Source organism: Pteropus medius, unplaced genomic scaffold (genome assembly GCF_902729225.1).
Source record: "Pteropus medius unplaced genomic scaffold, Ma_sr-lr_union100, whole genome shotgun sequence".
Lineage (NCBI taxonomy): Eukaryota > Metazoa > Chordata > Mammalia > Chiroptera > Pteropodidae > Pteropus > Pteropus medius.
This window is the reverse complement of record NW_024340701.1, coordinates 5,425,851-5,450,309: the sequence shown is the minus strand read 5'-3', so window position 1 is coordinate 5,450,309 and position 24,459 is coordinate 5,425,851. Positions and strand designations below refer to the sequence as shown.

Here is a 24,459-nt window from a genome sequence, read left to right as displayed (position 1 = left end):
ATTTCTCTCTTCCCTTCAGGAAGTCCAGAGGTTGTCTGTCTGGGGCTGGTATGGCACATCACAGAGTCAGAAATTCAGATTCCTTCTGTTATGTCGCTCTACTGTGTGGTACAGTTTAGGTTATAGCATGATTCAGTATGGCTGCTAGAGCTCATACTAGCACATCTGCTTACATTGGCTAGAACTTAGTTACTTTGCCACACTTGTTTAAATGCTGAGAAATTCTTTATTCAGTCAGCCATTAATACAACTTAAAAAATAAGTAAGAGATTTCTTCACTAAGGAAGAAATGGAAAATATTTAGGGACTACTAGCAGTTACTACAATTCTGTGTGCTTAAATGCAGCTTAGCTTGTTTTTATAATTTACAACATTCTACTTTGAAATCTGTTGGACAGTTGTAGAAAGTTACTGGACATATGTACCCACAAATCAGTGGGATTCCTATGATTTTTAGGAAAGATGCATTATTATCAATACTTTTTAGATGAAAAATTACTGTTAATTTATCTTCAATTTTTTATTGCTCTGGTTCCCCACCCCCTAGAATATGGAAACAGATGAGATAGATAGGCTGCAGGTTCTTTTTCTCTTCCTCAGTGCCCTAAAAGTGGGAAAGGGGAGTGTTTGTTTACCAATGCCTTTCAAAGTGTGTCTTCACATTCATACTCATGTTCCTAACTGGGGGTGGTTATCCCTCTTGGAGGAGAAAAGTAGAGGATCAGAAAGATCCTGTCTGTTCTTTTATGTGCCTGTCTGTTCTTTTATTTCCGGTCATTGTTACTGTTCCTGAGAGTTTACCTGGAAAACCAGTGAAATGAGATCTCTAGTCTTGCCTGAAACTGCCTACTGTCTTGTCTCCATACTCCTCTGCCAGCCTCCCCAAAGAACCTGCTGCCTCTCTACAGTTTGCTGTAATAGCCAATCACTTCAGCTTCTAATTTCCTTATTCACAAAAACTTTAGTCCCATGTTGTTCTTCCTCAAAGATATTTCAGTCTGAACAATGAAAACTTATAAAGCTCTATACCCAATGAACATTTGTCAGCTTATTTTATGAAGAGAGTTTGATTTTACTTTAGGCTGTTTCTTTGTTTTACCTGTGACTTCCATATGACGGTTCTCCCTATGTGAGACTCAAATACATCTGTGTCCTCAAGATTTCAGAGTGTTACCCCAACATCTGCTTCAGGAAGTAAGAGGAAAATGACATCATCTTGACATCTCCTCATCTTCGGTAGCTGGCTGTTTCCTTTTGGAACCTCTCCAGTTGATTGCTGCCCACTGGTCCTCAAATTCAGCTTTGGGAGACAAAAAAGGCAAAGTGTCATGATTCTTTCCACAAATCAATCTGCACTCTGGTTCCACTCTCTTACAAAATTACTAGCTTGGAATTCTTTGAACACTCCAGGCCATTGATGTCACTGGGCCTTTCTTAAACGTTCTCTTTGCTCTTCCTTTTTCACTTTTTTCCCTCACTAGCACCTAAGTTTAAAACTCAGCTCTGTCACAAAGAAGTCAGTTCCTATAACCTGCTTTTAAAATTTAGCTCAAGTATCACTTTCATAAACAAGCAGCCAATCTGATGATCATGCCTAGATCCTAGGCCACTGCTGTAATAGCATTCATATCAACATTCCCATCTAAACAAAGTATTGGACTTCAGACCTCCAGAGCTATATGGCATCCAAGGCACAGAAAAATGAAGGAGCTTTCCCAAGGTCATAGAGCTGGGAGGTGGCAAAGCAGGAGTTTGAACCCAGACAATGCGGCCCTTCCTCTATTCTAATCGTGTACTTATCTTGAGTCACGATTGGATGCTGGCCTGGACCTATGAACGTCCATATGCAGGAACAGGATTATGGAAGTGGGCAGTGTACTGGAATGATCCTAATAAGAACCTGGAATGAATACAATAAATACAACTGCTACAGAGGACATTCGAATATGGACATATTAAATGATATTATTATAACAATATTAAATGTCTTGGAGATGACAAAGATGTTATGATTATATGAGGAAATATTCTTGTTTCTTAGGAGACAGATGCTAAGGTATTTAGGTTGGAGGTGTGCAACTTTAAATGTTTTAGGAAGAATAAAAAGAACAAGAACAAATATAGCAAAATGTTAATAACAAATAAGTCTAAGCAAAGGATAAATGAGTGTTTATTGTTGTATTGGTATACCGGTTTGTACCTATAAACTATCCCCAAACTTAAAACAAAAACAAAAGAATTTTAGTGATGATTTTGACAATTATGGTGATGATGATGATGATAGAAAAGAAGAAGGGAAATGGGAAGGGGAGAAATAAAGTCAGGTCCCAGTTTACACAAAGAAAATTATTTTATATTTGTTTTTATTCTTGTACTGAAAAACTATCATTCCTAGAAATTGTCATGTCAACTTTGAAATCATTGAACATATAGATTATGAGTGTTTTGGTGCTCAGAAAGAAACTAGACAACTTCCTTCTCAGTCCATCAGCAAATATTTTCTGAGTGTCTGCTCTGTGCCTGGCTTATTTTGAAACATAGCCAGCTCATTTCTTCCAGCTCTAATGTTTTATGGTTCTGTGATTCTAAGTGTCTAAATACAATAGCTACTGTAGCTCAAAGCCAAGTCACACTGGTTGCTGTCAGCTTGGTGTTTCCTAAGCATCAACTTGTACCTTAGTTCCTTGATTTGAATGTTGCCAATAGGAGAACTGAAGGAGCTGCATAATCTTTAATACATTTTTGTGACTATCATTTCTCTTGGAATTGCTTTCAAATCCTTTATTTTGCATGGAATCTTCATCCTAACAGCTACATTTTATTCAACACCTACTATGGGCAAGGCATTGTAAATAGGTACTTCACCTACTTTATCTACATTTCTTACAATAGCCATCTTGCCCCCATTGTCACACAGCTGGTAAATGTCAAAACTGGTTTAGCACAGTCTTCTGTTCCTTTAAAACCAGGAAACTTTCCTTTACATTGTGTTACCAAAACCTAGATCACAAAGAAAGAGTCTGAGAAGAGTAGAGCTGTGCTGCTTGCCTTTGTCATCTCTACCAGACTTACACACTTTCTGCCAAATTAGAAAGAACAAATAAAATATAATGTTTTTAATGCCCCAGTCTCATCCCCTTACCATATGGTACTGCAATTAAATCTTTGCTTCCTCATATATACCCTCCCCCCAACTCTTTGAGGTCCAAGGAACTTTGTTTTATTCATCTTTATATTCTCAGTACCTAACACATAGGCACTCTGCAAATGTTATTGAACTGAATTATTAATGGGCCAAAGGGAAAGATGGTTATAGTAATGGAAAACAAAACATTTTCTTATGCTTTTTCTATGTACTAGATGCCCTTTCTTCATAAAAGCAGTTTTCTGATATGCTGAACCCAGTTCTCAATTTTTGGCCCATGTTTAATTGAGCTCAAAAAAATAATCAGAAATTTGAGTCAGAGATTTAGTTAGCTCTGCCTGTAATTTAATCAGATTTATGTAGCCCAAATATAGTAGCATTGCATATTATTAAGAGTCTTTATATTTTGCTTATTATTACTGTCATAATAGTAGGCGAAATTTTTTTGTTGAAAGTTTATTAAATTGGAGAGAAAAGATTATTTTAAGATTATTCTATTTCCCTTTTTGAAAGCTACTATGGGAGTACCCCCAGCCTGAAGATCCTCTTCTGACACTCTTTTTATCATCTCCTTTCTCACAGTTTAGAGCTTAAAGAGAGATATTTTTTTTTAAGTGTGTTTTCCTGGCATCTCATGTTTAACAGTGTCAGGGGTTTGTGTCCCTGGAACGAAAACTGTTTCTCCAGAGCCTTTTTTCTCTCAGATTCCAGTGAAAAGAGGGGCGAGGCGAGCCAGTAGCTTACCACAAAGCAATACCACCACAAAGGAAAGATTAAGGGTTTAGAGAGAGGTCAATGTGGGTTTTTCTCTAACTAAACACTTTCCTAAAGTTTCCTTGTGGAAAAATAATGAAGTCATCTCAGAGTTTTTAAAGAATTTTTATTTCTTTTTCACCGTCTGCATTCGCTTGTCTTCTCAGCATGGATGTTTAATCTTCCTAGGCTTTGTGAATTGGCCCAAATGAATAAGTGGTGAGCTGTCTCTCTAGGAGCTAGAGGCTTATTCTAAGGGCCTAATCACTGAGTAAACACATCTTTGCCCTCCCTCTCACAACTGCGATATAATAGTCGAGATTCTAGCACAGTAACCTGGATATTGCAGGGACCAATGCTTTGAAATGCAGAATGGTTGATCCTCCAAAACAGACAGTGCCTGATCTTCGCCTGCCTCTTTCTTCTTTTTTAAATTAAATATTGCCAAAGAGATGCTGTTTTATTGCTTGATATTGTGCATTAGTGCCCTGGATTTCCAAGTTTAGTTTCAGTCAACACTGTCGGCTGCACTTATAGGGAACTTTGCATGTTGGGTTTCTTACCAGCCTCTTCAGCACATGTGTATTTGGTTTGGAAGAGCATTTAAATTAAATCAGTGAGATAGCAATGTAAATCGCTAATCTCTTTCCCAAAGTCTAAATGTTCCATTGCAGTGTTCTTGAGAGAAATAGGCGTTTTAAAGATTTAACCATTGCCATTGTTTGGTTAGAAATATGCTGATTTAAAAGTGGACTGCTCTCTTGTTCCCAGTGTCTCATTAAATGTAGTTGCTGAGATACGATCAAGCAGAATTAGAGGTTGACATCCCTCTGTCTATTCAGCTAGAGAGCTCCTAAGAAGAACTCTGAATTTGTTAGTGCTGCCAGGTTCACATTCCTTTTCTTAAAACAGCGCATTTCTAGATTCATTTACTAAAAGTGATTTGGCATTGCTTCTGCCGTTCGGTGTCTTTTTTGCCAGGGAGCTGTGGTTGAAATCAGCATCCAAGTTTCTTTGATAAAACGTGCTGAGACCTATGCTAGCTTAGAGATGCAAAGAAGACTGAAAAGAGACCCAGTCCTCACACTTGAGAGACTTTGTCTAGAGGGGAAACTGGTAAACAATTATAATACTACCGAGAAGAGATAGAAGCCCAGAAAAGGAAGCTCTTAACTCTGCCTAAGGGAATCAGGGAAGGTTTCATTGAGGCATTTGCTTTGAGCCTTAAAGGATGAGTAGGAATTTAACAGACAAGTATCTCTACAACAATGTATCTGATTACAATCTTCCTAGATGCCAGCTCCTGTTATCTGCAGATTTCAACATAGACGAAGAAACTCCTAGTCTTTCTTATTCACCATTTTATCACCACTGCTTCCAGCTGGGCCTGGCACAAAGCTTATTTCAACAAAAGCTTGTTGAATGAATGAATAAATGACCTGACACATGTAAGCAGCTACTGTTGGAGTAGCCGAACTACTTATACATAGGTATCCTCTGCATATTCCCAGTACATTCTGTGTCTGAGGCCCCTGAAGCATTGATGTATGAGTGGTAGCCAGTCTGGCACTTTCATAGCCTATGAGCACACTAAGCCTTGCTTGTAGTATGGTTGATTTTCCTGCTACTATGAAAGAAAGAACACTAGGCCTTAGAGTCAGTCAATCTGGGTTCCAGTCCCAGAGATACTACTTACTAGTTGTAGAATTTAGAACCAAGTCACCTTTCTAAACCATTTTTCTTCATATGCTAATAAAGTTAAGAACACTATTTTATAGGTTTATTTTGGGGACTAAAGTAGATGATGTGTGTGTAACTGTGCTCTCCTCTTCACAGTAGATGCTTTTGGTATCTTAATATGTACCTCTGGCTATGCTCATCTAGTACAAAGTTCACCTTTGAAGAAAATATTTTAATGATTACTTTTTTATTATTATAATTCGGATTATTTATCTGGATAATTCCATCAGATAAGTCCATCACACTTCATTATCCGTTCATCAACATGTACCTTATATTTTTCTATGAATGTTCTTTCATTTAGTATTCCACACAAGTTTTTAATCATCAAATCCTTATTTAATGTAAAGGGAAAAGACCCTAACTAAGCTTCCTTAAAATTTTCCTTTGCCAGAATTGCAGAGATTGGTTTGTACACTGTCTTTACCATAAAATTTTATCTTTCCATTTCCTGATAACTGACTCTTCTTAAACTCAGCTCTTCTACAAGGCAGCACCAAGAAGTTTGTCAATAACAATTTAGGAACTTTAATTGTCATTGTTATCGAAGCTGATATGTTGCAATTTATGTTGCTCGATTTTAGTTTTTAGTTTCAGGTATTTTATCAAATGCCAAACTATGACAGAGGATACCTTTAAGAGAATAAATGTCATTTTGAAAGGAAGTTTTATCAGGCAAAAGGGAAAGAATAATATTCCATGTGAGAAACTACATTGGACAATTTTCTGAAATATAAACTAGAAAGAAATCATGTGAAATGAACATTTTTCTATCCTTTTAAATGGCAATTAGATGTTACATGTCCTTAAATAAGGACTTCTATCTGGGAGCACATTAAGGGCTTTGAAATTATCTGTAGAACTAAAACAAAACTTTATTTCAGACCTATTCCTTTCAAGTAGAAGAGAGACTATTCAGTGTTCAGGTTAAAAACATTAAAAATATGTAAAAGACAATTTTGGCATCCAAGCTTAATCAGTATTTTTTTTCTCTGTTTAGTTGAATGGTTTCAAAATTAATTTTTTTACATATAGAGTACATATTAAATGTGAATAATGGTAAATCTATTTTATTTATAGAAAATGCAATTCTGTTGCAATTTCTGCTTGAAATAGGCTTGCACATATAAACAGGAATTTGTGACATGGTTTGTAAAATAGAATATAATCACCCTACCCTCTTTAGCGTGTAAGGAAGTAAATTTATTCATATTAGTAAATGCTTTAGGAACTCTAAGTGTCAATTACTCTATTTAGGGAATAGCATTTAATTTTTGTCTTCAATGTATATTGACTCAAGAAATTTTACATTCATGGATATTTTAATTCATCAGTCTTTTCTTCTCTTTTCAGAGAAAGCTCCTTGCTATCTACCTCCATCATGATGAAAGTGTATTAACCAACGTGTTCTGCTCACAAATGCTTTGTGCTGAATCTATTGTTTCTTATCTGAGTCAAAATTTTATAACCTGGGCTTGGGATCTGACAAAAGATGCCAACAGAGCAAGGTAATATTGTTGTTCACAAGTTATAGTTGGGCTTCCGTTGTTTAAAAAAGTCATCATTGTATTTGGTTTCTTCTCATCATAAACATTTTCATCCTCAGCATTCAATTTTCTGCTATTATATTTAATTAGATAAAAGCTATTCATTGTAGCTAACATATGCAGTTATTTACCATTATGAATTCCCAAACTGATAAAGATTTCTTAAATTTAGGAATAACCCAAAAACCAAAACCAAAATACATTGTTCTCAATTTTTTGCAATAAGAGAGATATATACTACATTTCCGTGTACTGTACTTTCTAATGTTGTAATATGTTGTTGAACATTTAGAGAAAAGTGTGTTTTTAATAATATTCTGAAAAGGCAAGGGAAGTCTAACATATAATCCTAGTAGTAAGTTTATTTTTTAATAATTCCAGTGAAGAAGGCAGGACATTCTGGACCAGTCCAGGGGAGTTGGTAATAGCTTAACTCTAGCATATGCTAATTGATGTAATCGCTTTATTGCACACATTCTTTTGCACACATCCATATTCTCAATAGGAAAAAATCCCTTTCCTAGCTGTCAGGATGAATTTGCTTAGTTTGTTAATCATAATATCTGTAAGTGATGAATAATTCTTTATATTTTACCTATTTCCATTTTCCATCTGAAATATATTTCATAATGTTTAATTATACATGTGGCCAGCCATAACATCCCATGATGCTACTTTGGGTGTGTTAACACAATCATAATCACAGGCTACTGGTTTATGAACAGAGATTAAATTAATTCATTTCAAGGCAAGCCTGTTGTAGTTACCTAATTTAAATGATTATAGAACAATTAGAAATTAAATCATCTGAATTGTCTTTTTATTATTTCATGGCTCACTGAATTTTTGCTCATCATTCAGACTTTGTTTTATGTAATCTGAATCCAAAAAGAAAGATGAGTCTTTCCTTAAATGTGAAGCAAAAGAATGTTGAAGCAATTTCTTCATCTAATACTTCATTTCTTTAAGCAAATGGTTAGGAAATTTCATAGGATGACTTCGTTCTGCCTTGGAAATGTTCCCTGTTATACATAAATAAAGAACCTTTAGCACCTGTATTTGTTTAAATTAAATCAGACTATTATTCACACTCAGTTAAAGGTGATGAAAAGCAGTGCCAAAAACAGATAAAAATGCAGCATCGAAGGTCTTTCATGAGGCAAAATACATAGGCTGGAGACTTGGCTAAATCTTTTGCCATTCATTGGCAGTAAGGAATCTCCTCCTTTCCTTTTATCCACAACTTGATGGAGAAGGAAACACTATTTCTAAACCATCTGTAGTGGCTAAGTTCAGCGGGCTACCTGCTGTTATTTTGTTCTATCCTCCATTTAATTCCTTAGTTCCTTTTATTTTACAATGACAAAAAATTGCAGTGTAGTTTCTTTTGAAAAACAGTGTTTGAGGGGTTTTTTTTTTATGACTGGCAATCAACAGCCATGTAATTGCTTTGTTATGTTTTACTAAAGAAGTCTGTTAAGTAGCACAACTTTGATACACTAGTAATAAGAGTTTGCAGGTTACAGAGACACCTGTGGTGACCAAAGCGACAGAAGCTGCTTATTAGAAAGAGCCAGTACAGCTGTGTCCTATTAACTCCTTATGACACTTTTTTAAAACACAAAATAAAGCCCTTGTTTAAGGCTTTAGAGCTATTTCTCAATGAATTGCTGGACCGACAATGAAGTATGATAGGATATTTCAGTCTACATTTCTTAAAATGTGGCATCCCATTATTAAGTAAATGTCATAAAAATAAAAAGAAGTGATATTAAAGATTGAAAATAGAAATATCTAGGAATTTGATTTAATAAACATTTATAGGAACAAGCAGGGCAATGCTGAGAAAGAGAATGTAATAATTTCTGGAATTTAAGATACTCGACATCTTTATTCAAAATCAAATTCTATCCATATTATAAATTAAAAACTATTTTAAGGTAAGGTATTACATTTCTCTACAAAGTAACAGAACTGTGTAGCTACTTTTTGTGTATAGCTCCTCATTATTACTGTTAAGGCAAATGAGAAAAAATATGTTACAAACACAGATGAAGTTTCATTGGAATGGCATATTCCTAAAAGAGTGTAAAAGTTTATTTTCTTTTAATATATAAACTTATAAGAGAATTAATTAATTAGGCTTATTTATTGCCCCCCAGAAGAGAGTTTAGCTTAGCCACAGTTTTCTTACAACCTATCATAGATCCACCTAAATAAAATTGTTTAATTGAATTACATTTCTATGATCTCTCTTGGATTTTTATCATCACATTTATCCAAAGGTATCTGTCATGAAAATTGATGGCGTCATTCATTTGATGCTATTGAGTAACAAAACCTCAAACATTTACTCTCAATTCAGTAGAAGACTGCTGCACTAATATTTATTGTACAGTAGGCTATGTATCAAAAGTTATTGTGCCATCATTTGCCTATTACCAGAGAGTTAAAATGGGACAGATTAGTATGTGGAAATTTAGAAGAGATTTCACGGCATCACAAATAAGATTACTCTTGTTTTCTTTTAACTGTGATTTTTTTAATGACATATAAAGTTTGGAAATAAATTTCTGGTAGATGGTTTGTCTAGTCCCATATCTGGCTATCCTAATTGAAATTAAGCATATAAATTTAGAGACTTCTGAGCCTGTAAGCTATTTAGTCTAGATACTTTCTTAGTGGGTTTCTGGGACTACCCCTAATATGATAGCTGGAGGACATTCATGCCCAAAATAGGAAGGGACTTGCCAAGCAAATTTACTTTTGCTTGAGAAATACTCTGATTACACCTACAGAAGCATTAATCCTCCACAGTTTACTGTGAATCTCTCATGTATGTAAAAGACAAGTGAAGGATATTGAACTAAGTGAATACTTTGGTAGGGTTGCTAGAATGTCAGTTGTTTTATAAGTTAAATTTCATTTCACTAATAAACGAGAAAAAAAAGAAACAGATTTCTATGGAATGTCACTGTTATATATCCCTGTGATGTTGATGGTTTGTATTTCCCACCTCCAAAATGATTCTAATAACTTTCTAAGCTGAATATTTAAGTTAACCAACCTACATTCATATAAAATGCATTAGGATAATTTTTAGGTTGATCTTGGAATTTTCCAAATGTGAACTGAGACATCAGACTTTAGTTGTAATGATTATGTAATGATTATTACATTGTACATGCTCACTAAATTATAATCTTCTGGAAGGGCTTATTCATTTTATTTGTCTCATTAAACAAGGCCTTTCACAAAATTTTAGGAGAAAGAAATTCAATAAGCATTTGGCAGATGAATGTATTATATCCACTTCCAACTAAGAATGCTCTTATAATTTCAGTATCATATATTGAAATGAAGGTTTCTTTCTTGGAAAACTCTGTACAGTCTTGTTGGATGCCATATCTAGTTGGATTTCAAGGCCATTGTTTCTTCAAGCAGTCAGCAGAAAGCCCTTGTTAGACTTGAGGGGTGCCGGAGGATATAATTTCTAAATATCTATCTGAACAGTGATCCTGAAAGAACTTGGATTCAGTAATGAATCTTGTAAATGAAAGAGATGAAAGAGCTAAAAACAGGTAGATATTAGTAAACAAGGAGGTCCTACAAATAAACCACTTTTGGAAGTGGCTAAAAAATATCTTAAGAAAGGTATATTTCCTTCATGTTTATTCATTGAGTAAACATTCACTGAATGTTTAATATGAACCAGGAATGGTGCTGTGTACTGAAGATGAAAAGTTGAAAAAGATACAGTGATAATGCTCAAAACACTTTTAGTCTAGTAGGCAAGACAGACATAAGAGCTAATATGTAATATGGAATATGTACAAGGTGCTTTGAGAGTATAAATGAACTTTCTAGTGAGTTACTCTTCCTGAGGGGCCCAGAGAAGGACTTGAAAGAGAAGACACACAGAAAGATGAAATCAGAATTTTACGTTTTTTTTGAGAGAGAGATTTTTTTATTAGCAACATTCCTAGTTTATTGGGTCGCAGATATTTGCTATTCTTACAAAAGGATATTGGTATTTTAAACCTCATTATTAGGTATCTAAATGAAGGGTCAGTGGTTTACATAATTGTGGAGGAGAGAAAAAAATAGAAGAATCTGACCAGCTAATATATTCCTATCGGTCTGAACCAGAGTGAGGAGTAGGGTCAACCAACTGGGATGGACAGATTCCAAGAAATTGTTTGTTAATGATTCATCCCAGTATTGGCATATGCTTACAGGCAAACAGTGGAACAGAGATCAGATTCTCTTTTGGATGTGCAACATATAGAAAACGATCATGAATTTAACTAATACAATAAAAATATTTTTTAGCATAATATATTTATAGTGAATGAATACTTGGGCTATGAAAGAATAATTTTTTAAAATTCAGAACTGATATCACTTCTCAGAAGCCTTGCCTCTCTCTATCCTTCTCTTACCTCCTTCTGGGTTAAAATGCACATTCCATATGCTCCCATAGTATCCCTATACTAACTTGTATTGATGGCACTTATTACATTGTGTGGTTATTGTCTGTCTTCCTGCTAGGTTGTCAGCTCCCCAAGGGAGCTTTGTCTATAATCTCAATGTGTTACACAGTGCCTTTTTAAAAGTAAGTGTTATAGTGATAAATAAACAAACAATCTCTAATAGGCTTGTTGAAGAAGGAAAAAAAAAAGGAAAAACCAGCTTGGGCAGTGGAAAGAGCATTGAAAATGCTGTAGCCTTCTAATTGTGTAATCCTTCCTCCATGGTCATTAATGGGATTAATAAAGCAAAAATTCATTCTCCTTGCAGAATGAACTAAAAATGTCCAGACTGGGTGCCATGCCTTCTACTGACCATGACTGGTACCATGTCTTCTGTAGTAGCACCCCAGAATACTGTGGCCTATATTCATGTGTCCCGGGCACCTACAGGCCATCTGAAAAGAGGCTTGAAATCCAACCTAGATGAGTTCATCCAGTGGTTCCAATGTTTCTTCCCCAGACTCACCAAGTCTCTGTGATACCCCTGAGGCAAACTGGCCTCTCAAATTGGGTCATTCTGGGATGGTACTCTGAGCCTTCTGCTGTGGTGGTGGCATTGATTAAGTAAACATGTCCATAGGACCAGAGTGCTAGACTGGCTACATGGTAAGACATGCCCAGCAGCCAGGCAAATTCTATTTGGGCACCATCAGAATTAAATATAGATAGCACTATATAAAATACTAGCACAATAAGCATTTATTTGCCTCTTGCTATTCGATTTATTAGACACCTGCTGGGTGCATGTGAACATTGGTACATATGGTGCCTTCATTATTAAGCTGTGGGTTCCTGGCTGAAGTTGCTTCATCATGGAAAACCACATAGCATAGATGGCACAGTGAACCACCAGTATTACCAGTAATAATTGGATTAATGGGTATACCTGGTTCTGACCAGGAAGGCCAACAAGGCACATGTCTCCATGAGCCCATCCAGTATAGGTACTAGTTTAGATTATCTAGTTCTAGAAAACTTAAACATTGAATTCAGTTGGATAATGCTAACTGGGTACTTAGCCAGCTATGAGTTGCTTATACATAGAATGAGTTGCTTATACATAGGTTCCAGAAGTGCAAATGTTTTGTATATCAGTGTACATACTACAGCATGTTAAATTGGGCATTGCACATTATTTCTAAACACAGTTCAGAGTACCTGCAAACAGTTCCCAAGGAATTGTCGACAGTAACACAAGTAGCATGTAACATGTACATAGCATTATGTTAAATTTTGTATATATAGTTAGTACCAATGTTCACAGACAGAATTCCATCGCCTGTCAATATTAGCTTTTAAACGTATGCCCTTGGGTGCAGTATTTCATGTAACTGTAAACTTCTGCTGCTGTGCTGACAGGTCCTTGTTAGCCTTAATATTCAATGATAGTTTTCCGCATTACTTAATATTTGGCAAGAGTTAATTGACTTAAAGATCTTATTAAGTAGGCTGTCTTCACCTGCACTTTCCACCTCAGTAATTAGTCATATCCACAGTGACTTATCCTTAATTCCAAACTAGTCAGTGGCTCATGCCTGGCTGGAGCCTAGCTGACCATGTTACTCTAACTCTGCCCTCCCATTTAATCCAGCAATATAACCCAGGTGTGGGGTCTGCGTGGGAGACACAAGAAGTGTTAATTCCCAGCTGCTACCCTAGGAACAAATATGGATTCTGCAGAAGTAGCTGAAAAAAAACAAAAACAGATGGACATGTTGTGGTCAGGGAACTAAGATTTCCAGGGAGACTTCAGTGTCTGACTTCCAATGATTTTCCCCAAACTTCTTTATTCCCTTCGTGCTACATTTTTCTTCCAGTACTTTTAAAGGAAATGTATTGTCATCCTAAACATCCCAGGTCAAGGGCTTAATTAATACTTTAAAATAAAGGTTCCAAAACACCAGGAGAGTTTGTCATTTTCTCTCTGGTTTGTTTTCTGAAGAGGGAGGAGAGAAGGTGAGGAGGAACCCCTCCTGTTCCATGATTACATCCTACCCACTCATTTTCTCCTTTTCTCCTCTGCTTTTGATTTTTAGTGGCAGTCTTAACAGAATGTCAAGATCAATTTGCAGCATGGTTTAACTCAAGGTTTGCGTTCTGCCAGCAGCAATTGTCCCTGCAAACAATGCCGTGTGTTCTTGTAACTTCAGAAGCTTTTAGAAGGATCATGGCAAGGGCAGCATCTAATGACTTTATTAGTGTAGGGTTTCAAAATGGGCTCTGTAATTGTTCATATCTCTTTGTCAGCAAGTCATAATTACTGCTCAGCATTGTCCAAGGGTGCACTTGTGAATAGTTTCCTAATAGTACTGAAAGGAAGGGAAAGAGGGAAAGGATAAAAGGTGATGGCCTCTTATGATTGAGAGTAAGACAATCTGTATATAGACGATGGCTAAACTGTTTATAATACATTCCTTACTCTCTTTAAAATAGATGATTATCTTTTAAAAAATGTTCTTTGAGGTCATTTTAAATCACCAGTTTCCAAGCCTTTTTACTCTGCTGTCGGTACTTTCCACACTACTACCAAGTAGTATAGTCATAACTGCCTGATAATATATGCATTGTACCAGAATCAAGAATTTGTGTAAAAATATTTTTTTCCTCAACATTAATGTAATAAACAAAAACAAAAGAACAGCATTGTAAATTTTTTAATCAAATTTTATTTTTCTCATGCACTAGACCTTTCTTGTTACTCCATTGGTATTGTCCTTGGTCTTCTAAATACTCTGTGCTTTGAGTATTCTAGGTATCTTGATTGTGAGAATCACAGAATTAAGAGAATCATTGCCTTCTCAAGATACACAAAGTTTGAGCTTAATACCAGGACTTTGCTTCTTTGTGCTCTGTTGCCAGATCCTTTCTTGTTCTGTGGCTTCTGTACTCCTGTGTAGTTATGTGCAAAGGATCACTCCCAGTAGCTAGTTATCCTACTATTCTAGAATGTACAAATTCAAATAAACGTGACTGCCAGAGGTACTTGATTCAGCATTTATATAGATTACAAAACGTGAGTTATCTAATGAAACAAATTCTAAAAATAAGTAATATCTTTTTTCTTAAAAAAAGTAATATGCCCCATCATGTCTTTAGCTTTTCTTCTTGCTTGAAATTGAAAAGATCTCCAGAGATTTATTTATTTTATCTGCTTGATCAGCGTTATTAATTTTTATATTCATGGTTGTTTCTGAAGAAATTTTACTTATCATATTACTCATGCCATTTAAATCAGTAGCACATTTCTTCCAAAATACTGATAGTAAAACACTCAGAGAAATAAAAGAAACATTTTAGTTCAGTCATATAAAACCACCTATGGAAATTGGTTGCTTTGACACTTTTCCAGTAATTACCTGTCAGTCTAAATAGATACTCAAAGAGGTTTTCGTGCCCAATAATCTTAATGATCTTATCTGCTAAACAAACCACCAGAAATTGAAAGAGGAAATATCTGTTAGTCTGAGATTGGAGTGTAAGGTAGAGGTCTGGAACTGAACCCGCAGTATCTCTGAGGTGTGCTTGTGATATGCTTAACTGATGATACTACACTCTCTACCTGAATACTGCTAAGGACAGAAATGAAAGCTTAAAAAAACAGTATGCTTTTGAGCTGCCGGAAAAGCTCGAAAAGGTTTTTGCTATAGCGCTTCTTCCTGTGGAGAGCTTCTGCAACTTTCTCCCTTTGGTTCTAGTTTTGACCTTGAAATTACCTGGAATAAGCCTAACTTCTCTTGTGCATTATAGTCTTGTATCACTTTAACTACTGCTATCTCGTTTGTCCTAGTTTTCTTCCCTTTTCTTACCAAGTATATTTATTTCTTTCCATTGTTCCCATTCTAAAGGTGCCCAGAATCGAGCATAGTGCTCCAGGAAAGGTTCTTCTGGTACTAGGCTCAGTTCTGTTCTCTAATTTTATTATTGCTTCCTGTTGAATTCAGGTAGGCAACTAAGACATCCTACCAGTTTTCAGGTATGGTGCTGCCCAGAATGAACTGTGTTCTGAGTTATTAAACCGGATTTCTTTCTGTCTCTACCAATGCATTTGATTGACAAGATCTTTTGAAGTTCAGATTCTTTTAACTCTCCCAAATTTCATCACTCATAAATGATACCTTAACTCCTTATCATCTCTACTCCTGTATCATTCTTGATAATCCTCTCAGTTCCTAGACATGTCCAACTCCAGAAAAATTTTCTTCTTCTCCTTATTTACCGCACTTAGATGTGGTCATCAGTAGGAAATATGACACTTCATAATTTTTGATTTCAAACATCTGGCTCTGACCAGTACTTCCCGTCTTACTTACTTGGTCAAGTATCACCAGGGCTAAACTTTTTGCTCTCATCGTGCCATCCAGTCTATTGACTCCCCCACCACTTTACTTCATTCACCTTTCCTGTCTCCAGTCTTCATTTCCCTCCTTGTCCTATTTAGGTTTCAAGGTCCATCATTATCACTTCCTATAATAGATTAAACTCCCTCACCTCTGTTTTCCTCCGTTGCACTCACTTTGTTGAACCCAACTATTCCCTTTCACTTGCAGTTGAACACTGCTGGAGAAAATCACATTGAGTTTTTAAAAAATAAACTTCAAATAAATACACAATAATACTGGGTAAGCCTACATGTGATTCTCCAGTTAGTTTTCGTTCCTTAGGTGAGATGTCTGTTTCATACTACTCTTCATTCATGAAACACTTCACGTCCCTCTCTTCTCCCCTCCCCAGCTGCCCTCACTAGCTGATTGAGGAAACAGAAGTCATCAGACAGAAATGACCTTAATTTTCTGTTCTTCAGGTCTCAATTCAAATGTCTCCTCTTCCAAAAGTCATGATGAACCTTTCTAGAGAAAGCTTCTCCGCCATAATTCTCTTTTATAGTACTCTCCTAGAACTTTTCACAGTAAGCCATTACTTTTACTTATTTAAAAAGTTTTCTAATTCTTTCACTAGAATATAAGCTTCATAAGGGCAAGAATTGCATTGATCTTTTTTACTTTTATTTTTTACTGTAACACTCAGTAATTATTCATCGAGTGTTATAAGAATGCAGACAGCATACCGGTTAAGAGTATGAATAAGCTTTAGTTTTAGTCAGACTAGGATTGGAATTCTAGCTATGCCACTAGGCCACCTTAGTGACATTGGGCAAGTTGCTTAAACCCTTTAAGTTGCAGTTTCTGTATTGGAAAAGGGAAATAAAAACCACATTCCTCAGAGTTGTTTTTAGAATTACCTGGGATAATTGATTTTTCAAAAGTTGGGCACTGAGTGAGTGAATGCTCAATGTATTTGTGTGTGTGTGTGTGTGTGTGTGTGTGTGTGTATTTGATTTCTTTATCACAGACATTTGTGAAAATGTTGACAGGACAAAGCTAAATGTTAACTGTTTGAGACCGCTCTCAGTTTGGTAGCACTCTACAGGTTCAATTTCCTGGTGACAAAGAGTTTATTTGACTTAACCTATATTTCTGAATCTTATCTTGAAGGAGACTTTGAGACACCTTATCATACACCTTACTGAATTCTAGATAGTTGAAGCTTATGGAATGCTCATGAGTTCTCAGCCTCGTAACCTTGTGGTTCTTTGGGCTTGTTGTGTTCTTCATAACTTGTGCTGCCTCCTAGTCAAAACTACTGTGTTCTTTCTAAGTTTTCATACAGCATTTGTCTAAGTGACCTCTCTAGATTTTGTAAGAGACTGAGGTCAAGTTTACTGGCCTGTACTTTTTGAAAATCAAGGTTTATATTTGTCTTTAATGATGCAGATTTCTCAGATGATAGTAATTTCTATCATTCATTCTAGCTTCTTACTGTGCCATTTATTCTACTGCCTATCCATTTCTTTATCCAATAAAGTATTCATTAAGCATTATGTATATACTGACTTGAATTGGAAAAACGTTCTTGCTCCTCTTATTTTCTTTCCTGTATATATATTTTTGTCTATTTTTTCCATTTAGCATTTATTATTGTCCTTAAAAGTAGATATAATAGCTACCTAAGAATACATACCATAATAAACAGGAATATAAAAAAATAAAATCAGAGGAAAACCAATTAAAAGTGTCAAATAATGAGTATTTATAAACACCTGGGTTGACTTAACTTTTGTACACAAACACTGAATTCAGCTCTGTAATTCTGTCAGCTGAGGAGAAAAAGGGAAATGTGATAGGCATATACTCATTTATGCATTTATTCATCCAATATATATTTATTGAAATTCTATTATGTGCCAGGTACTGTACCCTAGAGTTTATAGTTTATCATTTATAGGTCTCATTGTCTCATAAAAGGAAGTCGTTCATCTCAAGATTTCCTGGCAGTGAATTCAAAGGAGAATTTTATTTCATGATTTTCTATGTGAGATTCATTAAGTAACATAATAGACAATTATTTTCTACTGTTGTTTTACATCAGACAGATTATTTTAAACAGATTATTTCTTATATCAATCCCCTATAAAAGCAGAGAGCTTTGTATTAAATCCTTTTTTCAGTAACAGTATTCTTTAGGAAGCTTAGATGATATGTCCTTAAATATTTCTTTTTGATGATCTAACTCATAACAGGTATACAGCTTAGAGGAAAAGCCTGCATAGTCAGTGTGTTCATTCAACTCTGTCAAACATCAGCTGTCTCAAGTGAGCCTTTGTTGAGCGCTGGGTTGTAATCGATTCTTGCCGGAAAGCTTTGATGAGTGACTGAAGTGCTAATGTTCTGTGCTGTTGGTCATTTATCTTTTAAAGACGTTCGTCTTATGTATGAGATTTCTACTAACGCTCTCCCACATTTTTATATCAATTAGAATGATAGTTCTTTTCGAATACATAAGGAAATGCCAAGGTTCCAAGAGAAACCAACTAACTCTGAAATCAATGATGCTGAAAATTTTTTATTAATAATAAAATCACAAAGTTTCCAAATTTTGCAGCTGGAAAAAATCAGAGAACATGACAACATGAAAAAATATCTATCTTTATTTCAAGTCTCTATCCTAGAATGGGGCATGATTTTATCTTATGGTGATATTGATACATACTGTAGAAGTTATACAATAATATACAGTGCCAAGCACGGTGCTAAGCATAACTCCTTATTTAAAGATACGAATCTGAGATTGCTGTTATAACTTATTTTAGTAACCATTTTGCCATATCCTTAAAGTTTCGAGGGGGAGAGGGGAAAAAGGAAAAACCAACTTTGACTCTGAAACACATAAAAGGGAGGAAGAAAACTAATATTTATTAATCCACAGACCAGTTCTAAAAGTAAGTATCATTATCTTCATCTTATAGATGAGAAAACTAAGAAACAACTAGTTTCCCAAAGAAACAACCAGTAAGTGACAAAATCAGATGTGTTTTGACTCCACAAAATCTTTGCTCTTCCCACAAAATTATGCTACTTGCAATAATTTCTACTTGGTGGATATTTGAATTATGTCCTATATTCTGCTGTTATAAGCCTACAGTGATTCACTGTGCACATAGGTGATTTCCACATGGAAATATATCTATACACTAAATTTCCAGATGTAGGAGTGCTAGTTTAAAAATATATGTGCATCTTTAATTTTAATAGATATTGACAAATTGCTCTCAAGGGAGTTGGTACCAATTTCACTCCTACTAGTAGTATATGTAGTGCCTGTTTCCCTGTAACCTTGCCAAAGCAAGGTATTACCAAGGTTTTTTGTTTGTTTTTTGTTTTATCTTTACTAACATGACAGATAACAAATGGTTTCTTAATGTAGCTTTATTAGGAGTTAACTCATTCTGAGTTACTTTTAGTATCTTTTCACATGTTTCTGAGCTATTACTGTTTCCATTTCTGGAAGCCGTCTTTATATATTTTTTGCTGATCTTTTCCTTATTGTTTTGTAAGAGTTCTTTATATGTTAGGGAAATTAGCCCCTTTTCTATGGTTTGAAATTCAGAATTTTCCCCTGTTCATCATTAATCTTTTGGCCTTGTTATGGTGTTTATTACCATGTAGAAATAGTCAAAATTACTAATTTTTACTTGTATGCTTTATGCTGCTCTGCTATACTAACCTTGTTACCTTTTAAATATGCTAGATACTTTCCAACTGTAAGGGCTTTGTATATGCTGTTCTCACTGCCTGGAATTCTCTTCCTATAGGTGTGTGTTTCCCTTTTTCCTTCACCACTTTGAGTCCTTGATCAAATATCAACTTTTCAGTGAGACTTTCCCTGATTACTTATTTTATATTGCAACCTCCCCTTCCCTGCTATGTTTTTTTCCTCCATCTTCTGGAGCTCACAGACTTTAGAGGTATTTATTTGTCTCACATCTGATTACAGCTCATCTATACAAGTGAAGCAGGTGAGAATTAACATCTTCAGCATGGTAACCACCTCAGATTAGACCCTTGGTCTAGTGAAGCTGCCATTGCCCAAAACATTTTGACGATAACTTCTTTAAAAACTCCTTCAGAGACAACATAAAGCCTTCTCAGGAAAACAGATGTGTCTTGAAAGCAGGGTTTCTCGAAGTGTGGTCTATTAACCACTTGCATCAGAATCACCTGGGGTGGGGTTGGCAGCTTATTAAAAAGGCTGTTTCCTGGGCCTTACCCCAGATTTATTGAATCAGAATCTGAAGGAATGGGGCCGAGGGACTTGCCTTTAAAAAAAAAAAAAAAAAATGTAGGTGATTCCCTAGTCCATGAAATTTTCAAGATCATTGCATGAATAGTCAGTGTCCCCCATGTACTTTGTTTACCTAACTCAATTTGAACCAAAGATTTAGGACTGTTTCCAAAAATCAAAGCCACTGTCAAAGGACGAAGGGGCATGTGCCAGGAGTGCTGAAGATCATTCCTAATGGGACCTCCAAAAGTGATCTGGACAGTGGGATGGGTATGCAGACTGGTGGAAATGATGTTGTAGGAGACAAAATTCTCTGGGGCCTGGTTTGGATTATGCCTGACAGTACTAATAGTTCGATAAGTCTCACTTTACACATTAAAGGGCCTTAACTTTAATTTCCCTGTTAAAGGGGAAAGGATAAGAAAGAATTGTCAGTTGGCAAATAGGTAAATGATCTCTAAGGTCTTTTATCTCATCTTCTGGTTTTCCTACCCAGGGACATATATATGATTGAACAAACTCTGGACATGTGGATGAATATATGTAAGAAATAAGGCTTATTACAATAGCAAAAAAATACTAGTTTGGTCTGTTTCAAAGGGAAGAGCCTCCTTAAAACAAAGTGGCTACAAAAGGAGTAATAAAAAGTTAGCAGCTGCCCCTAAGAAAGGATATACAAAAAACTTGCCTCAGAGTATTGGGTAATACTGAGAAGTCCTGTAGCACAGTTGAACATGAGTTTCTTCTGCTCAGTAAACTCTTACACAGCTGCAACATCTGTAATTGTATTTTCTTATTTTCCAAATATCAATACCTGCCTTTTCATTCTCTAAATGAAAATAAAACCAATGACTGTTTTGTTTAGTCATCAGTTCTTTGATGCTAAATCTTACTATGCAAAAAATCTTTCAGTGTTGGCCCATAAGTATAAGCTATCATTTTAATCCTGAAAGTAATTATGATAAAATGTTAAATGTCATCGTACAATTAATAATAATAAAATAGCTACCAATTTTAAGGGCCTGCCATATTCTAAACACAATTCCGAGTGCTTTCTGTATCATACAAGAATATAAGTGTTTTAAAGATAAGTATTATTCCCACTTTACATCTGAGGCTCCTTTAAATTTATAGAAGTTACACTGAAACGTAATAATAAGGAAGTCTCACACAGTTTTGTGGCATCCATTTTTTATCAAACATGCCTTCTTTTACATTATCTAGAGTAAGAAGTAGTAAATGTTTGTGGAATTCCATCGCCTTCTCACTTAATTGCTATGTTTCTTTTGGTATGTATATTTTATATTGAAGTACAACTTATGTAAAAGTCAGTGACTTATGTAATTATGACTTTGATTGAAGAAACTAAACTATATCCTATTTCGAATTAAAATGAGATTACTTTTTCTCATATCTGATTTATTAGTAATCCTGATTTCCATTAGCAAGTTAGAAAAGATTTATGCTCCAGAGACTGAAAATTTTTTTAGTATATGTACTGCCAAAGTGAACACGAGACTGAAAATTTTACTAATGATTAATATATGCTAGCCATCAGATGTTCTGTTTATTTTTCTTCCCGAACTTTAGATTTAAAGATAAAATTTTATCTTAGATTTCTAATTCTAATAGCAAGAACTGGTGAATATGAGCTACTAATTATATTTGTTTCTTTACCAAGGCCAAAGTTTGAGACTTCTCACTTCCCAACTCCTCCATTCCCCCAGGAACAAATGTGTTGCTTTATTATACCAGATTTGTGATTAAACCATTTTCTTTAATTCATTTTCTCAACCCTTCTCCTCTCCCTCCTTTTACCTTAGTGATGGCATTTGTTCTTTGTCTCTTCAAATTTGTCACTTTAGCTTTTGGTTTTGGGGATTGATTAAGCAACTCATTATTCCCCCTCCTCAAATAGGTCTATCATAAGTAGGTTGTTTGATTTATTAAAATATTTTATAATTAAAAAACAAAGCCATTTCTTCTTGCCACAGAACAGTTGTCATTGCTTCCCACTTGGGTTTGAGATTATGGGAATCCAGTTGCTTCAGAAACCATTTATCCCTTTATGACATCTCACCCCGATGAACACCATATGCAGTTAGGTTGACAACTTTGGTGCTGCTACTAGATGCACACTTAGCTCTTTAAAAGGAAGAAAACACCACAATTAAGAGAAATACATTTTTTTTCTCTCTTAAAACAATTTATTTTTTCTGTGTCTATTTTTATGCTAATGTTTCAAACTGGATTTTTGCTACTGGTAATGTGCTGTGAATGCTAACTTTCTGCTGCAAATGCTCTTTAGAGGAAGAAGCAAAGCATTCTAGCCATAAGAAAGATATGATATCTGTTTATAAGGTTCTTATAAATTGTAATGTAAGGAATTGACAAGTAAGAATTTGGGGTTGTCCATTGGCCCTGCAGGCTCTCGACGATTGCAATTTGAAAATCTCAAAGTAAACATGATTCAGATCTTAGGAAGATTAATCAGATTAATTAAAATTTTAACATAGTCTCTCTTTGATTAGAACATATTGTTAGTTAAGGCCACTAGAAAGCATCAACTGGCTGCGTGATCCCTGTATGTTTTTCAACTGCCTCCAGAATTTAAAATGATTTGTCAATACCTGTTAGAAAACTAATCATTTTGTGTGTTTTTTTTTATGGTTAATTGAATGGCTTATGTGTCTTTGAAGGCTGCACCTCTCTTACAGTTTTATGTAGTTTTGAAATTCGTGTTATATATTATTTTAAACCTAATCATATAACTAGATTTTCATAATTATTTTTCCTTCTAGCTCATTTTCACAAAAGAGAATTTGGGAAGGACAAAATTTCCAGACAAAACTGTCTTGAATTCTTGAAACCACCTAGCCAGCTCACCTGCCCGCTCGCCTTCTTTTCTTCCTTCCTGGCTTCTATCCTTCCTTCTTTTTTGGGAATATCTTACTTAGCTAGTATTTAACATCACTAATGAGGCTAGTTCTGTGCTGGGCATCTTCCATGTGATATCTACTTATTCCATTGGTGCGAAAGCAACATGGACTTATTTTCGCCCTTTTGTAGGAAATGGCATTCCAGATGGTTTTTTGACATCTTTAATATCAGATGTTGCCAATGATCAGGTCAGGGTCAAGACTGACTTCAGATATTTTAGTAAGAAGTGGAAAGAAAAACAAGATCTTAACTTTCTAGTCTCCTAAACTATACATCTCCATTGATGAACTAAAGCTATATGGGTGTGAAATTTGGTATGGAGGCTTAGGCTGCTTGAACACCTTTTATCCCATAATAGTTGTGGAATGTGAAGATCTGAATTTTCATAGTGGCAATGATATTTCCTGGCCAACAATGGGTTTCTTAAGGCCTTGTCATTTCAGATTGGCATGAGGTCTGGCTATTGCTGCTCTAAATGTGTGTAGGAGCCTGCCTCCAATGAACTTAATTGCAGTGGTGCTAACTTGTCTTGACACCCTTGCCGACAGTTCTAGTGTCCCTTAACAAGGTTTTCTTTATATAGTCACAGCACAGGTTTTGTGGAGGATTCACCTAACTTTCTGGGATGGATTTCTATAGACAAGAAATATATTGGCTTTAAAAATTAAGAAGTGTGATTCTGTTTTGAATTTGGATATCAAATGAATCCGAGCACATGACATTTTAATGCCGTTCGTCTTTTTAAATAGATTTACTTTCTAATGCATGTGACGACAGGACTTTGCTCATCAGCTAGAACACACATTTCAGAGGAGTTGTTACCTAAAATATTACCATAAGGCATAAGAAAACACACGATTTAAGTTGCCTTTCATGGACATAATTAAGAATTAATAAGCCAGTACCAATGGCTAGTCCCCAGAATTTCCACTGTTTTGCCTTTTGTGACCTGTGTTATTAAAAGTCCATTATTTTTACAGACTTTATTAAATTGGATCTTATTAAAGCATTCTGTATTTGCATTTGGTCTTTCATAATTCATTATTATTATGACATTTACTTTTTACCATCAGATCTGAAAACATATCATAAGCTACCCTTTTCTCTTGAAAGAAATGCTAATTTCAAACACTCCTCTAATAGAAGAGAAAAGCTTTATCAGTTTTTTCATTTATTCCAGATC

At 35.3% G+C, this 24,459-nt stretch overlaps 1 protein-coding gene across 2 annotated transcripts in view; it reads left to right on the top strand.

Moving 5' to 3' along the window:
- The window catches only part of FAF1 (Fas associated factor 1), a 354,641-nt gene that overhangs the window by 244,316 nt on the left and 85,866 nt on the right, over positions 1-24,459 (top strand). For both annotated transcript variants that reach the window (XM_039885738.1, XM_039885744.1), the window contains exon 13: positions 6,992-7,146. In XM_039885738.1, coding sequence (XP_039741672.1) covers positions 6,992-7,146 — 155 coding nt within the window. The remainder of the gene's footprint in view (positions 1-6,991; positions 7,147-24,459) is intronic.